Consider the following 17713-nt stretch of genomic DNA (forward strand, 5'->3'; position numbering starts at 1 on the left):
GATTCCGCACAACAACCACAAACTGCAGAGGGACACTATTTTAGTATCTGTGCTTCTGCTGCCTGTAGATAAAATAACCTGAATGATGGTATATGAACATGTGTTACTGTTTTGGAAGTTCTGTCCATTTTGTGTGTTAGAGAAGGTTTGTTTTGGTCTTGAGTGTGTGTATCTTTGAAAAATGGAAAGAGAGAGCTTGTTTATGTGTCCTGGTCTTTGATGTCAGAACCTTTTTTCTCTGTGCGGCTGTGTGTGTGTGTGTGTGTGTGTGTGTGTGCGTGTGCGTGAGCATGCGCACATGCGGTTGTGAGTCTTTGAGGAATGGATGGAGTACATTTTGTGTGCTTACACATGTCTACTGTGTGTGTGTGTGTTTGTTTACTGGTGCACTTCCTAAGCTCTGACTGTGTAGGCGATGAAAGACCCAAGTTCTCTGCCGCTCCAAAGAGAAGGGAGGGGGGAGTAAATCTTGGACAAGGACTAATCCTGTGTGAGGAAAGAGGGAGAAGGAGACATTGGCAGCGCCATACTCAAAACTTCGACTAAAACCTCAAGTGCTGACAATGAAAGCTAGAAAGAGCAGTTGTTTGTATTGGCGCAGGTCACCCTGAAATTAGTCCATCACTGTGACAGCGGTTGCTCAACGTGCTACGCTAAATGCCAATGTGGATAATATTTTGAAGTTTTACCCCCTCATCCTCTTCTCCTCCCCTCCCTGCTCTCCTTAATTGGTGGAAAAAGTGAGGTTTCTGTCGGGGGTGGTTGGTTGTTGGTTATGAGGTGGTCGTCTCTCGTCGCTTGCTCGGAGTGAAGGGGAGCAGCTGAGCGATGTAACGGGGAGGGTGGGTGGGGTGTTTAGTCTGGAGCTCCTCTCCAGGGGACCCTGAGCTGCAGACCAGGAAGTAGTGCTCCTCAGCCATGCAGGCTCGTCAGACTCACTGGAGTCTGGCTGAAGGGTTCAAGCTCTCTCTGAGGGAGGGATGGATGGAGGGGATTGATTGGTACATATAGAGAAAAGAATGCTTTGTTGTTAATCTACCATAAGCTATGTTTCCATTAACTTTTGTCGACATTTAGAAAGTTTGCATAGAAAATAGATTTGACATTTGCCTGCAAGGGTGTGTGTCCATTTGACATTTTTGTGTCGATTTAAAAACAGCTGGACATAATGACGTCAACCCCCCAAAATATATAATTCTGGCAAAAGCCTCCCACAACCATAACACCCACTAATTATTTAATTATTTTATCAAAATAGGTTCACTTGCTTTTTTGCAATAATCACTGATCTGGCTTTCAGGTGTGTCTATGAAAATGCCCTTTTCGTTGCAAATGTAACCAGAACCATGTACATCCACTAATAATGACCAACTTCTTGTAGCAGGCATTCAATAAAATGAACACAGGTCTCATCAACAGTCTCTCAAGCACAAGCCCACATGCTAGTGAGAAGCCAGCTTATCTATTTGCTTGTCAACAAGGTAGAACAATTGCTTCTTGCGGTACTCTGCACGCGACAAGCTGAGCTTTTCATTTTCCACATTTATGTTCATTGATACTCCTGTTTTAGTAGGGACTGCTCTGTTCTAATTTCTATTTTGGGAGTTGTCTATTACAGTTAAAATTGTGAAACTTGTATCCAGCCAACCAGAAAAGCAAGGCTAAGCAATTCAGCCATTCTTGAGAGTGAGGACAAAGATCCTGCAAAGAAACCATTATTTTTTATAGAGGGGAGAACTGTCTGGGAGTGGTCTGAGTGGGGAGGGGAGAACTGTCTGGGAGTGTTCTGAGTGGGGAGGGGAGAACTGTACCACTAAGCTATATGGAATTGTTTTAGTTCATACAAAGGATACTTTGACATTTTTTGACCCCTTGAAGTATAAAAAATATATATATATTTGGCCATACCGCTATTAGCTCATACAAACGCTGATTGAATTACAGATAAACTAAATGGAACAGCAGATGGTCCTCAAAAACAAATCAAATGGAAGTTTGTTCTGATATGTCTATCCTATATCTTTTTTGGGGGGTTGGGGAGCTCCTCACCAGCTGTGCTGTTTTATTTATTTTTGCATTTTTTGTAACTCATTTTGTACATAATGTTGCTGCTACCATCTCTTATGACCGAAAAGAGCTTCTGGACATCAGAACAGCGATTACTCACCTCGAACTGGAAGATTTTTTCTTTAATGAGTCCGATGCAAAGGATATACAGCTTCCCGGAGACCAGGCCCAAATCACTGTCATTCGCGTGAAGAAAATACTGAAATACAGGGGGCGGAGGTCTGGGTGCCTTGTGAGAATTTGGCGGCGAGTGAGTAAACCACCACTACCCTCTATATTATTGGCCAACGTGCAATCATGGGAAAACAAACTGCACAATCTATGATTTTTAAGACTATCCTACCAACGGGACATTAAAAACTGTAATATCTTATGTTTCACCGAGACTTGGCTGAACGACGACACGGATAATATAGAACTGGCTAATATACAGTTGAAGTCGGAAATTTACATACACTTAGGTTGGAGTTATTGAAACTTGTTTTTCAACGACTACACAAATTTCTTGTTAACAAACTATATAGTTTTGGCAAGTCGGTTAGGACATCTACTTTGTGCATGACACAAGTAATTTTTCCAACAATTGTTTACAGACAGATTATTTCACTTATAATTCGCTGTATCACAATTCCAGTGGGTCAGAAGTTTACATACACTAAGTTGACTGTGCGTTTTAAACAGCTTGGAAAATTCCAGAAAATTATGTCACGGCTTTAGAAGCTTCTGATAGGCTAATTGACATCATTTGATTCAATTGGAGGTGTACCTGTGGATGTATTTCAAGGCCTAACTTCAAACTCAGTGCCTCTTTGCTTGACATCATGGGAAAATCAAAAGAAATCAGCCAAGACCTCAGAAAAATAATTGTAGACCTCCCACTAGTCTGGTTCATCCTTGGGAGCAATTTCCAAACGCCTGAAGGTACCACATTCAACTGTACAAACAATAGTACACAGCCGCCATACCGCTCAGGAAGGAGACGCGTTCTGTCTCCTAGAGATGAACGTACTTTGTTGCGAAAAGTGCAAATCAATACCAGAACAACAGCAAAGGACCGTGTGAAGATGCTGAAGGGAACTGATACAAAAGTATCTATATCCACAGTAAAACGAGTCCAATATCAACATAACCTGAAAGGCCGATCAGCAAGGAAGAAGCCACTGCTCCAAAACCTCCATAAAAAAGCCAGACTACGGTTTGAAACTGCACATGGGGACAAAGTTTGTACATATTGGGGGAATGTCCTCTGGTCTGATGAAACAAAAATAGAACAGTTTGACCATAATGACCATCTTTCTGTTTGGAGGAAATAGGGGCTTGCAAGCCAAAGAACACCATCCCAACCGTGAAGCACGGGGGTGGTAGCATCATGTTGTGGGGGTGCTTTGCTCCATGAGGGACTGGTGCACTTCACAAAATAGATGGCTTCATGAGGAAGGAAAATTTGTGGCTATATTGAAGCAACATCTCAAGACATCAGTCAGGAAGTTAAAGCTTGGTCGCAAATGGGTCTTCTAAATGGACAATGACCCCATGGCTTAAGGACAACAAAGTCAAGGTATTGGAGTGACCATCACAAAGCCCTGACCTCAATCTTATAGAAAATGTGTGGGCAGAACTGAAAAAGCGTGTGCGAGCAAGGAGGCCTACAAACCTGACTCAGTTACACCAGCTCTGTCAGAAGGAATGGGCCAAAATACACCTAACTTATTGTGGGAAGCTTGTGGAAGGCTACTCGAAACGTTTGACCCAAGTTATACAATTTAAAGGGAATGCTACCAAATACTAATTGAGTGTATGTAAACTTCTGACCCACTGGGAATGTGATGAAAGAACTAAAATCTGAAATAAATCACTCTCTATTATTTTGACATTTCACATTAAAATTACGTGGTGATCCTTACTGACCTAAAACAGGGCATTTTTACTAGGATTAAATGTCAGGAATTGTGAAAAACTGAGTTAAAATGTATTTGGCTAAGGTGTATGTAAACTTCCGACTTCAATTGTATGTGTTTCGGCTAGACAGAGCAGCTACATCTGGTAAGAAGAGGAGTGGGGGTGTTTGTCTATTTGTCAATAACAGCTGGTGCACAATGTCTAATATTAAGGTAGTCTCAAGGTATATGCTCGCCAGGGGTAGAATACCTCATGATAAGCTGTAGGCCACACTATCTACCAAGAGTTCTCATCTATATTATTCGTAGCCATCTATTTACCACCACAAACTGATGCTGGTACTAAGAGCGCACTCAACGAGCTGCATAAGGCCATAAGCAAACAAGAAAATGCTCATCCAGAAGCGGCGCTCCTAGTGGTCGGGGACTTTAATGCAGGCAAACTTATATCTGTTTTTCCTCATTTCTACCAACATGTCACATGTTCAACCAGAGGGAAAAAAACTATAGACCACCTTAACTCCACACACATAGATCCATACAAAGCTCGCCCTCCTTTTGGCAAATCTGACCATAATTCTATCCATGATTCCAATTTACAAGCAAAAACTAAAGTGGGAAGTACCAGTGACTCGCTTAAGGAATTGTTCAGATGACGTGGATGCTACGCTACAGGACTGTTTTGTTAGCACAGACTGGAATATGTTCCGCGATTCATCCAATGGCATTGGAGTATTCTACCTCAGTCAACCGCTTCATCAATAAAGTTAATCGACGACGTCGTCCCCACAGTGGACCGTACGTACATTTCCCAACCAGAAGCCATGGATTACAGGCAACATCCGCACCAAGCTAAAGGCTAGAGCTGCCGGTTTCAAGGAACAGGAGACTAATCCGGACGCATATCAAATCCTGCTATGCCCTCAGACAAACCATCAAACAGGCATAACGTCAATATAGGACTACGATTGAATCCTACTACATCGGCTCTGATGCTCGTCGGATGTGTCAGGGCTTAAACTATTACGGACTACAAAGGGAAACCCAGCCGTGAGCTGCCCAGTGACGCGAGCCTACCAGACTAGCTAAATGCCTTTATGCTCGCTTTGAGGCAAGCAACACTGAAGCATGCATGAGCGCTCCAGCTGTTCCCGACGACTGTGGGATCACGCTCTCCATAGCCAATGTGAGCAAGCTCTTTAAACAGGTCAACATTAACAAAGCCGTGGGCCAGACGGATTAACTGGATGTATACTCAAAGCATCAGCGGACCAACTGTCAAGTGTCTTCACTGACATTTTCAACCTCTCTCTGACCGAGTCTGTAATATCTATGTTTCAAGCAGACCACCATAGTCCCTCTGCCCAAGAAAGCGAAGGTAACCTGCCTAAATTATTACCGCCCCGTAGCACTCACGTCCGTAGCCATGAAGCGCTTTGAAAGGCTGGTCATGGCTCACATCAACACCACCATGCCAGAAACCCACTCCAATTTGCATACCGCCCCAACAGATCCACAGACGACGCAATCTCAATCGCACTCCACACTGCTCTTTCCCATCTGGACAACCTGAACACCTATCTGAGAATGCTGTTCACTGACTACAGCTCAGCTTTCAACACCATAGCGCCCACAAAGCTCATCGTTAAGGACCCTGGGAATAAACACCTGCTGCAACTTGATCCTGTACGTCCTGACGGGTTGCCCCCAGGTGGTAAGGGTAGGCAACAACACATCTGCCAAGATAATCCTCAACACCGGCCCCTCAGGGGTGCATGCTCAGTCCCCTCCTGTACTCCCTGTTCACTCATGACTGCACGGCCAGGCACAACTCCAACACCATCATCAAGTTTGCCGATGACACAACAGTGGTAGGCCTGATCACTGAGAAGATAGCCTATAGGGAGGAGACCTGGCCGTGTGGTGCCAGGACAACCTCTCCCTCAGCGTGATCAAGACAAAGGAGAATTGTGGACAACAGGAAAAGGAGGACTGAGCACACCCACATTCTCATCTACAGAGCTGCAGTGGAGCAGGTTGAGAACTTCAAGTTCCTTGGTGTCCACGTCACCAACAAACTAACATGGTCCAAGCACACCAAGACAGTCGTGAAGAAGGCACGACAACAACTTTTCCCCTTCCAGGAGACTGAACAGATTTGGCATGGGTCCTCAGATCCTCAAAAAGTTCTACAGCTCCACCATCGAGATCATCCTGACCATTTGCATCACCGCCTGGTATGGCAACTGCTCGGTATCTGATGGTAAGGTGCTACAGAGGGTAGTGCTTACTGCCCAGTACATCTCTGCTACCAGACGGCAAGTGGTATCGGAGCAGAAAGTCTAGGATCAAAAGGCTCCTTAACAGCTTCTACCCCCAAGCCATAAGACCGCTGAAAAACTAAACTAATCTAATGGTTACCCGGACTATTTACATTTGTTTATATTTGTTTTTACACTGCTGCTACTCGTTGTTTATTATCTATGCATAGTCACTTTACAAATTACCTCGACTAACCTGTACCCCCACACATTGACTCGGTACCGGTACCCCCTGTATATAGTCTTGTTATTATGTAAATGTGTGCTACTTTTTGATTGATTGGATTTTTTAACTTTAGTTTATTTGAACTATTTCTTGAACTGCATTGTGGGTTAAGGGCTTTTAAGTAAGCATTTCACAGTAAGGTGGATCTGTTGGGGCTCAGTGTTGTATTCGGGCATGTGACAAATACAATTTGAATTGATTTGATTTTTAACCACTTATTTTTGTCACTAAACAGTCTCTATATATTCTTCCATAAATGTGTTCGACTGGTACCAGGGGACCTTCAGACGAGTCAAACTACTCGATATGTATGTGTCTGAGAGTCTCAACTTTACACAAAGGGGTCATATTAGTGGCATTCGGCTGCACCGACTTCAGACGATTCCCAATGACGCTTGCTAGGGTCGTAGAGCAAAACGCAGAACACCATCATGTTCGTGATAGTTGGCCAAACCGTTCGGACGCTATAGACGATTTCGTGAGAAGACTGATTTTTGGGATGTCTCATGGTCTGACAACACCGCTCTAGCTCTGTCACTTTTCACAGCATTTTCTAGCTTAAACAGAGATTTTTATATAGGATTTTTGTTTTACACTAATTAGATTTACGCAGGGGCGCAGACATCAACCTTGGGGGTTAATTGTCCTCCTCTGTGTCTCTTCATTCTCTTTCTTTCTTTCCCCTTTCTCCCCCCCCCCCCCCCCCCCCTCACTCTCTCACCACCCTCCCTCCTGCTCTCTGCTTCCCTCACTAGTAGGAGTCAGTAAATCTTAGTCACTGTGGCTCCCGTGCGTCTCGCTCTCTGAGTGTGTGGAGAGCAGCAGGCGTGTGCTTGGCTGAGGACCACTCCAGAGGGACTGTTTACACAAAATTGCCTGAAATGGCTTTTCCATACGGCCACGTCTCTGATCCCAGCTGAGGGGGGTTGGGAGGGGTTGAGGTCTTCACAGGGTCCTGGGGGGCTGCCTGGGACAGAGGAGAGTGACGGACGGGAGCAGAGTGACGGCACCTCAGTGAAGGCCTCGCATACTGGACACACACACACAATGTAGCTTTGATGATTGAGTTATGGGGCTCGATGAAGGCGAGAAAGGCGCTGTCTAGTATGATCTGATGAACCCAAGGTCTTTAATCTGGTTTTTACTGCAATTACATAACCTTCCTTAATTTATTCAAGCTTTTTTGGGGGCGGTTGAAATGTACAACATAACAACAATGAATCATAAAGATGTATATTATAGGATACTTTTGTGTGATAAATATGGTATACTTTCTGTTTCTCAAAAGCTCAGGCTGAAAGTGTCCACTTTTGCTGGCAGCTAGCTGGGTAAAGCATACCATTGCAAGATACTGCTTCTCTGGATACTCTATCCACACCCTCTCAGAGCAGTGAGCACGAGTGAAAGCTGTATCTCACAGATTTGACATTTACATAGCCAAAAGATACTGCAGGAAGTATACGAGAGTGTGGGAGCCAGGTCTTTAATGCAGGGCTGACTGGCAAACCCACAGTATGAGCTGTTTCCCAGCATCACACTCAGCTCTGAGTCAGTCAACTCTCATCTCTGATTTTCTATTATAGCTACTCTCGCGTGGCCATGTATTTTCTTGGGGCAAGTCTGGAAATAGGGGGAAGGGGAGTGGTGGTGGTTCTCTCCGTTACAGGGGTAGCTGTGCTACTCCCAGGGTATTGTGTGAATATTGTATAGTACAGAATCCACTCCTTATCCTGACCTGTACTCACAGAGAATATTCTCTGTCCTAGGAAACGGAAGCAAAACAAGCATTGCTCTGTATAAACCGGATTTATTGTTGTCTCTTAATGTGATCTGTGCAAATATTGATTGAGTGTGAGTCATTAGGCCAGTGGATTGGAGGAGGAGGCTTCTCTGCTGACAGTAGAAAGCTCTTTAGCTTTATGGGTTTGTTTGTAAAAACAGCAGAAAGCAAGGGAGTCGCCACGCCAGTCCTCCGCTGGGTGTTCCTGGGATCTGTCTGTTTGAATGGAGAGAGTTTTCTGTTTTTCTTATTAGGGCCCCTTGCCAGCCTCTTTCCCAGGCAGGCGCGTGGTGTTCCCATACACACAACAGGCCAGCCCCAGTGAAGGAGACCCCACCAGGGCGGGATAGCTAGCTAGCTGTCTGCTTCCTCCTTTGTTTATTTGTGGCGCTGGCTAGAGACTGCAGGGTCAACTCCCAGAAGAACGAGAGAGAGGGGCGATGTCTCCTTACTATTTATACATTCCCCTAATATATGCAGAGGTGTGTAAGGCAGGCTCATCTCACCCTAGCTATAGGCATACACACACACACACACACACACACACACACACACACACACACACCACACACACACACACACACACACACACACACACACCACACACACACACCACACACCACACACACACACACCATATTGGCACAGTGGATTGCTGTGTGTCTCCTCCTTCCCTCCCAGGGCTCAGTGATGTACAGGGAGATTAGCTGGCTCTTTTTCCCCTCTTAAGAGCTAGTGAAAGAACAAAACTCCCGTCATCATCTGGGGCTGTGTTGTGGGGACTTGCCTCACACAGCTAATTGTAGTAGGTACCTTTCCATTATGATGTATGAATCTCCCTCCCACCCTCTTTCTTTGTTTTTCTTTCCCTCCCTCCCTCTAATTGAAATGATCTTGCCTCCCTATAGCTTGAGGGTCCGTGGAAACGGATACCAGTGTTTCAGAACCCAACTGGGAGAAGGCTTTTCTTCCGCAGTGTACCAGTGTTCTATTCACAATTTGTTACATATGACAATCAATACTCCAGTGTGTTTTGTGGGTGTGTCCCGCGCTAACAACCATTCGGTGAAGAGCATATGCCCTTCCATTGTTTACGGGCCCATTTGGTTAACGATGACACTGATGGCATTCTCCCTGCTCTCCAGGGGATAGATGCTCAGTACCTGCCTGGCATATCACTGCCCTAATGTGGATTCCTGTGTCAAGTGGCTAGTTAGTGGTGGGTTTCCATGCCATGGCTGTAGTACAGAGATTGGGCTGTTCTGTTGCGCTGTCAGGCAGCCTCTACCGCCCCCATCAGGCCAGACATGGAAAGAACAGGTCTGTGAGACAAAGACAGTCCTGGAGGAGCGGTGACAGGTGCCGCTTTGTGAAGGAAGTATAGTTAAGTTTTAGGCGTCTACTTAAGCCTCTTCTTTGTAATGCCTTAATATCACAGACACAAAAATGCCAACGTCATTCATACTCTAGCTGTGATTAATGTAAACCGGCCTTATAAGTTCTGCTTGCCGGTTATCAATCACAAATGAGTGTGTATTTCTATAAGTGTTAATGTTAAGTGTCATACAATGCTTGTGTTAACACCCTGAAAGTGGTCCTCCTTAACTAAGTGTTACTGATGCCCCTTATGGCTCTCTGAGAGACACCCTCTGTCAGTGGAGTTGACCTGCAAGTGATGATAAGATACGTGATAAGGAGTCGATGACCAAGCGTGCGTGTGTGTGTGATGTCACAGATCAATTCTCCAGTGTACAACGGGGTTTTGGGCCGTGCCATATCATCCAAATGGTTCAGGATATAATCTCACACTCCCATGTCCTGGAGGAAACTCCATCTCAGGGAAATGAGACTGGCCTCTGGCCCCTGATGATGAAAGGCTGCTGTTGACAGATGTAGTTTACCTATAAGAGTGCTCTGTGTTTGTCGCCACTGCAGGGGTTTTTGTTCCTGGGTGGCTGGGTGTGTTTTAGCTAGCATACCTTCTAGTAAATTCTGCAGAGAGGAAGTCTATTGCTAGTAAGGTTTTGGGAAAGATATGCAGGTCACTGTACCCTGTAACATAGAGACCCACACACAGCGGTGCTCTTGTTTTTAGGGCAGTGGGGGGGGGGGGGGGGGGGGGGGGGGGGGGGGGGGGGGGGGGGGGGGGGGGGGGCGGGGGGGGGGGGGGGGGGGGGGGGGGGGGGGGGGGGGGGGGGGGGGGGGGGGGGGGGGGGGGGGGGGGTAGTGGAGCTGTGAGTGTAACTGGAGCTGGCTAAGGAATGCAGGGGTGTTTTTGGAGGAGCAGTTGGGGTGGGGAGGGTGATTAGGGGGTTGACAGCTGAGTGCTGACCCGTCTATAATGACAAATCATCCGACAGGTGTGTGGCTCTGCACCCCCACCCCCTCATTCCCAGGCCAGGATTTCCAACCCCTGCTGGATCGAAGCGCTAAAGGAAGACTTCCGGACATGAGGCCTGCTGTCCAAGAGGCTCATGACTGGCCTTTCAGAAGTATGAAACAGGTCTTTGTGGAGAGCTCCAGCCAGGACCTCCCAAACACTGACCTTAATAACCCTTTACTGTCACCACACACCTCAGCCCTGATATCTTACAGTAGCTCCACCACCTTCAACCAGAAGGCTGTAGTCTTGGATAGTTGAAAGTTAATTGAGTTTTGACATAGCAAAATATTTTTACTCTCACCGTGTACAGAGTAGAATTGTCCCAGTTTTGTCCCATAGTGCGGTAGTGACGGGAGTTAAGATGCTCCGTCTCTGCTATGGCCACGAGTGATGGGAAGTAACACTTCTCTTTGATCTTTTGTGTTGCAAAAACAACTGCATTCCCAGGATCAGAGAGTGTGGTCTGGGAGCAGACAGGTGCTGAGCTGCAGCCTGGTCTGGGGTCAGTGACCAGACCGTTGTGAAAGTAAAGTGCAGTAGCAGAAGGAGGGAGACGGAGACGTACTGTAACAGCAGCTGGCTATCACTACTAGACGCCATGCTTCAGTGATTCATGGTTTTCTGATAGGAGCCTCTATTATACACTCGCAGTGGAGTTAATTTATACTGATACGCTATTGTATATGATCACAACCCACTCAGTCCTACATACAGGGATGTTTTCATAGGGGGATACAACCAAGCAACCTGCCATAATCCCACAGTGTCAATCAGCAATGTTTTAATAAGGCTGGTCCAAATGAATTAATACATTGTCTCTTGTGTATGTGGTTTGTGAGAGCACCACCAACTGTTGACCATCTATAGGCAAGTGTGGTTGTGGCAGCATTATATCTGGGCCTCTTTTCTTTACGTCATGGCTGGGTTTCCCCACAGCCAACACATGGAGTCTAGACAAGGGCCTCGATCCAGCCAGTCTGCCAATCCCTCACATAACGTAGCTGCTCCAAAGCAGGCCGTTTTCACTCAGCCTCAGTCCTGCAGCTATTTCACTGAAGTCTAACACCCTCCCTGCCTTCCACACACACACACACTCGCACAACAGAAAGAGAAGCCACACATTTTCAGATGATAACCACGCGGAACCTTCCGGAACATTTCGGCACTTATCTTTTCACTTTGAATTAGAGGTGTGCCTCCATGTAGTTTTCCAGGCAACAGGAGCAGGGAATACTTTTGGGGTTCCAACCAGAAATCAAAGACGATTATTAGCGTTAGCAGGAGACATTTCCCTGGTATTCACCGTTCCAAGCCAGAGGAAAAATGCTGTTAGCTCAAACAGTTCGGAGGCATTTGGTGTTCGGAAAGGGGTGGATGGTAGCATGAACACTGAAAAACGGATTCTAGAATAATATTGTTATTACTCCATTGTGGTAATACACTGATCCAAGGTGTTCATGTTTTTAGATTTAACAGTAGGATCATTAGTTTTCCATTTCTATGCCGTGTAGGACAATGTATACTGAACAAAAATATAAACGCAACATGCAAGAATTTTAATTGATTTTACTGAGTTACAGTTCACATGAGGAAATCAGTCAATTGAAATACATTAATTAGGCCCTAATCTATGGATTTCACATGACTGGGAATAAAGATATGCATCTGTTGATCACAGATAATGAAAATAATAAAAATTGGCCTCAGGATCTCGCCACAGTATTTTCGTGCATTCAAATTGCCATCGATAAAAGGCAATTGGGTTTGTTGACCGTAGCTTATACCTGCCCATGTTCACAAAGTCGACATCAGCAAACCGCTCGACCACACGACGCCTTACACATGATTTGCGGTTGTGAAGCGGGTTGGACATCCTACCAAATTCTCTAAAATGACAAGAAATTAACATTCAATTCTCTGGCAACAGTGTGACAGATCTCCACATTTTCGTATGGCTTTTTATTGTTCCCAGCACAAGGTGCACCTGTGTAATGATCATACTGTTTAATCAGCTTCTTGATATGCCACACCTGTCAGGTGGGAGGATTATCTTGGCAAAGGAGAAATGCTCACTAACAGGGATGTAAACAAATTTGCGCACCAAATTTGAGAGACATGAGCTTTTTGTACGCATGGAACATTTCTGAGGTCTTTTATTTCAGGTCATGAAACATGGGACCAATACTTAATATTTTTGTTCAGTGTAGTATAACAAAGAGCTGGACATTCTATAGGATCCATACGTTATCATGGGTTTTTGTATGGACTAAAGCACCAACTAAACTCACGCTTACAAATGTCATTCTGTCATCTCTATCGCCTGCATTAGTCTATTCCCGCCCCCCTAAGCGGCATAATGGACCAGTCCAAAGTGACCCATATTTACCCAATAACAGGAGGCTTTGAAAAGGCCCAGATCGAGTTGCAGTTAATGCTCCATTGGGGACTCTCCGGGGAGAGTGAAAGATGTTACCGGCCGAAACGGCTTGGGTTTCAGAGGCCTGTGAACAAAAGGCAGCCAGTCCTCTGGGAGAAAAAGAACGAGGGGTAAGGGAGGGAAGGAGGGGGGAGGGAGGTGTAAGTCTAACTTTGTCAAAGCTGGTTCAGTGCACCCTGTATACTGTTAAGTGTCTCATTCACACAGTATGTATAGTAGTCAGTCTATCGCGGTGTGTACCAAACTTCATTGCATGTTTGCAAATGTTCTACCAAGAGTCAGTGAAATATTTGTCTGTATATTCATTGTATGTCTGTAGTCTTCCTCTGTCTGTGTATTCAGTGTCAAGTACAGTCAGTGTTATTTCCGCTAAAGAGAAGGGTGATGTGATGGATTGCTGAAGTGTGTGTGTGTGTGCATTCGTTGGAAGCGTCTATGCTGGTGTGTGTATAAAGTAGAGCTTTGGGACGAGATGCACTTACAGGAGCAGAGTTAATGGAGCAGTACTGAACTAACGGGTGGTGTTAGGGGGAGCAGAGTTAATGGAGCAGTACTGAACTAACGGGTGGTGTTAGGGGNGGGGGGGGGAGAGGTGTAAGCCTAACTTTGTCTCAGAAGGTAAAATACATACACAGTATAGTGAAATAGTAGCAGCAAAGCTGGTTCAGTGCACCATGTATACTGTTGAGTGTCTCATTCATTCAGTATATGTCTATTGCTGTGTACCAATTACCAAACTTCATTTTCTGTTTGCAAATGTTTTATGAAGCACCCATGTAAAATATTTGTCTGTTTGTCTGTCTGGAAGTGTGTGTGTATATAAAGTAAAGCTTTGAGAGGAGATGCACTTACAGGAGGAGAGTTAATGGAGCTGAACTGAACTAACGTGTGGCGTTAGGGGGTAGCAGAAGGCAGACCGACTGGTTTAGTTTAACGGCTTTAGACTAGTGGAATCGCTGGTGATGATACTCAAAGGTGATTTCACTCTACATCCTCCAACTCTCTCTCTCTCCTCCCACCATTATTCTCCCTCCCTCCCCCTTTCGCTCTCCCTCCTTAGGGGCAGGCTGGTATAAAGTTACACAGAGCTCTCAGCTTTCTTGGAAGGAATGACCACACGAGTAGCTTGGGGATTAGATTAGCAGGAAGAGCAGACTTAGCCGGGCTGGAAATAGACCACTTTTTCACTGTTAAAAGGGCCCAGTACAATATAATCAATAGTCAGCACTCATCTGCTGTGGGGAGAGGAGCAGGAAGCCATCGGAGAAGGCATCAAGTGCTCTGTGAAGGACAGGCTACAGGAGCTCAGGCTAAATGAAGTTATTATTAATCACTGGGATGCCTGTTTTGGACTTGTGTGTTGTTTCTCTAGTGGGTGAAGAGTGGTCTTTATGTACAAAACCCGATCCGTCCTTCTCTTCTTACGTCTGGAACTTAACCACTGATGGCTAGAATTAATTTTCTGTTCATGTCAATGCATAACACATTAGTAAATGCCATATTAATGACCATGCATACGTTATGCTCAGCAGTTGGTTTTTAGATATTAGTATTCTTTTCATATACTGTGTATCATGTCAAATACACACAGGTACACATGTAAACTGCCAAAAAGAAATGCTCCATAAACACATACTCCAGCACACACCACCTCCCTCCCACTCCTACAGTCTCTCTCCGAGCCTCCCCACGTGTTGGGATACTCTGTAAAGCAGACCGAACCGGAGCAGAAATCAGAGGGCTGTCCGTGTGCTCACTTCCTATTTCACTTTCCCTGACTCTCAGGGACAGGAGGCACAAAGCCTAACTCGTGTGGGGGATTTAGCCCTCTGGGCTGTGAGTGTGGGAGAGGAGAGGGGTGAGTGTGTGCTGTCTGTTGCTTTGGGTCTCAGTGGCTTGAGGACTATGTTAGCTTAGTAGTCAGAGACTGTAGAAACCAGTGAGGGAGGCACAGTAGTGTGGGGGTGGGAGGTCGCTACCTTGGTGCCCACTGAGCTGACTGAGTGTGTGAGGAGGAGGGGAGGTAGAGTCACCACAGAGACCAGGGTACTAAGGTACAGTAGACAGCTCAGCTGTTTTTCCATCTACAGCTCAGAGTGAAAATGAACAGTGACTCGCCATCCTCTGGTGGGCTAGGGCGACATCTGTATGCACTTAAAAATAAAAGACACCTATAATACTATAATGGTGGCAGGGTGGAGGGGCGCCGAGGCACAAGGTGTTTGTGAGTGTGCACTGTGTGGGGTTGATGGGCGGTTTACTCCTGCCTTTATATGGGGCTGAGGGAATTCTGGAGGGCTAGAAAAACCTTGGGTGCGGGCCAAGTGTCTGAGGAAAAATCAACCAATGCTCAAACGCTTCACATCAACTGCATCAATGCCCTTGCATCCAAGCTTTGGATGTGTTGACTGGGTGATTACTTTTTAAAGGCCTCACCACCTCTAAAGACAGACTGTGTAGATTTTATCTTCACATCACATATACAGTAGTTAGTAGCAGTGATGCTAATATAGGGATGATGAAGGAGAGGGGATAGTGGACTAATATACAGTGCCTTCGGAAAGTATTCAGACCCCTTGACTTTTTCAAAATTTTGTTACGTTACAAGCTTATTCTAAAATGTATTAAATAGTTTTTTTCTCTTATCAATCTACACACAATATACCATAACCACAAAGCAAAAACTGTTTTTTAAACATTTTTACAAATGTATTAATATTAAAAATCATCCCATTTATAAGTATTCAGACCCTTTACACAGTACTTTGTTGAAGCATCTTTGGCAGCGATTACAGCCTCGAGTCTTCTTGGGTATGACGCTACAAGCTTGGCACACCTGTATTTGGGGAGTTTCTCCCATTTATTCTCTGCAGATCCTCTCAAGCTCTGTCAGGTTGGATGGGGAGTGTCGCTGCACAGCTATTTTCAGGTCTCTCCAGAGATGTTCGATCAGGTTCAAGTCCAGGCTCTGGCTGGGCCACTCAAGGACATTCAGACTTGTCCCGAAGCCAATCCTGCGTTGTCTTGGCTGTGTGCTTAGGGTCGTTGTCCTGTTGGAAGGTGAACCTTCACCCCAGTCTGATAACCTGCTTCCAGAGTACTCAGGACTTCATCAAGGATATCTCTGTACTTTTCTCCATTCATCTTTCCCACGATCCTGACAAGTCTCCCAGTCCCTGCCGCTGAAGAACATCCCAACAACATGATGCTGCCACCACCATGCTTCACCGTAGGGATGGTGCCAGGTTTCCTCCAGACGTGACGGTTGGCATTTAGGCCAAAGAGTTCAATCTTGGTTTCATTAGATCAGAGAATCTTGTTTCTCATGGTCAGAGTCTTTAGGTGCCTTTTGGCAACCTCCAAGCGGGCTGTCATGTGCCTTTTACCGAGGAGTGGCTTCCGTCTGGCCACTCGACTGTAAAAGCTTGATTGGTAGAGTGCTGCAGATATGGTTGTCCTTCTGGAAGGTTCTCCCATCTCCACAGAGGAACTCTGGAGCTCTGTCAGAGTGACCATTGGGTTCTTGGTAAACACCCTGACCAAGGCTCTCCTCCCCGATTGCTCAGTTTGGCCGGGCAGCCAGCAAGTGTATGGTGGTTCCAAACTTCTTCCATTTAAGAATGATGGAACCCACTGTACCCTTCCCCAGGTCTGTTCCTCGACACAATCCTGTCTCGGAGCTCTACTCTATTCCTTCGACCTGATTACTTGGTTTTTGCTCTGGCATGCACTGTCAACTGTGGTACCTGTATATAGACAGGTGTGTGCCTTTCCAAATCATGTCCAATCAATTACAGGTGGACTCCAAGTTGGAGAAATATCTCAATGATGATCAATGGAAACAGGATGCACCTGAGCTCAATTTCGAGTTTCATAGCAAAGGGTCTGAATACTTATGTAAATAAGGTAGATGCTTTTTATTTTTAATACATTTTTAAAAATGTCTAAACCTGTTTTCCCTTTGTCATTATAGGGTATTGTGTGTAAAATGAGGGAAAATGCATTTAATACATTTTGGAATCAGACTAACGTAACAAAATGTGGAAAAAGTCAAGGGGTCTGAATACTTTCCAAATGCACTGTAGGTGCTGACACTGCTTTGTTACAAAATTATATATTTTTCTGGTATGGTTCTTCTCTCTTTCTGTTGGTAGGTATTTGAACCACGTGCGTACTGCCCAGCCCCAGGACATGGCTGGAGGATACAACTCAGGACTGGCGTGTCATCGAGCCATCCAGGATGCCTTCAGTGGGCTCTTCCATCCACTGGGCTGACCCCTCAAAAACAGAGAGGAGCTCAGAAATATGAGGCTGTCAATATAAACTCTTGTCTAAGAACTCAAATCACCACCCTGCTCTACATTGTGGAGGGAGCCATAGACCGCTATGGATGGTGGTCTAAAGTCAGACCAGGATGTATATGTTGCTATTTTTGTATTATCTTATTTTCATTTTTATTAAAATAAATATTTAAAAAAATAAGCCAGTTGCAATCTGAACCATGTCCTGTTTGTTGGATAATAAAACTTTTGAAACAATGCCTTATTGTTTGACCAGGATAATGGACCAGTATTTGAAATAGTCAACAACAACCCGTTTGA

At 45.3% G+C, this 17713-nt stretch overlaps 1 protein-coding gene across 4 annotated transcripts in view; it reads left to right on the forward strand.

Moving 5' to 3' along the window:
* The window catches only part of mnat1 (MNAT1 component of CDK activating kinase), a 70158-nt gene extending 52564 nt beyond the window's left edge, over nucleotides 1–17594 (forward strand). For all 4 annotated transcript variants that reach the window (XM_023986704.2, XM_023986702.1, XM_023986701.2 and 1 more), the window contains one exon: nucleotides 17267–17594. In XM_023986704.2, the coding sequence (XP_023842472.1) occupies nucleotides 17267–17387 (121 nt within the window). In that variant the 3' untranslated portion in view covers nucleotides 17388–17594. The remainder of the gene's footprint in view (nucleotides 1–17266) is intronic.
* The last annotated feature ends 119 nt before the right edge of the window (nucleotides 17595–17713 follow it).

This window comes from Salvelinus sp. IW2-2015, linkage group LG4q.2, assembly GCF_002910315.2.
Source record: "Salvelinus sp. IW2-2015 linkage group LG4q.2, ASM291031v2, whole genome shotgun sequence".
Taxonomy (NCBI): domain Eukaryota; kingdom Metazoa; phylum Chordata; class Actinopteri; order Salmoniformes; family Salmonidae; genus Salvelinus; species Salvelinus sp. IW2-2015.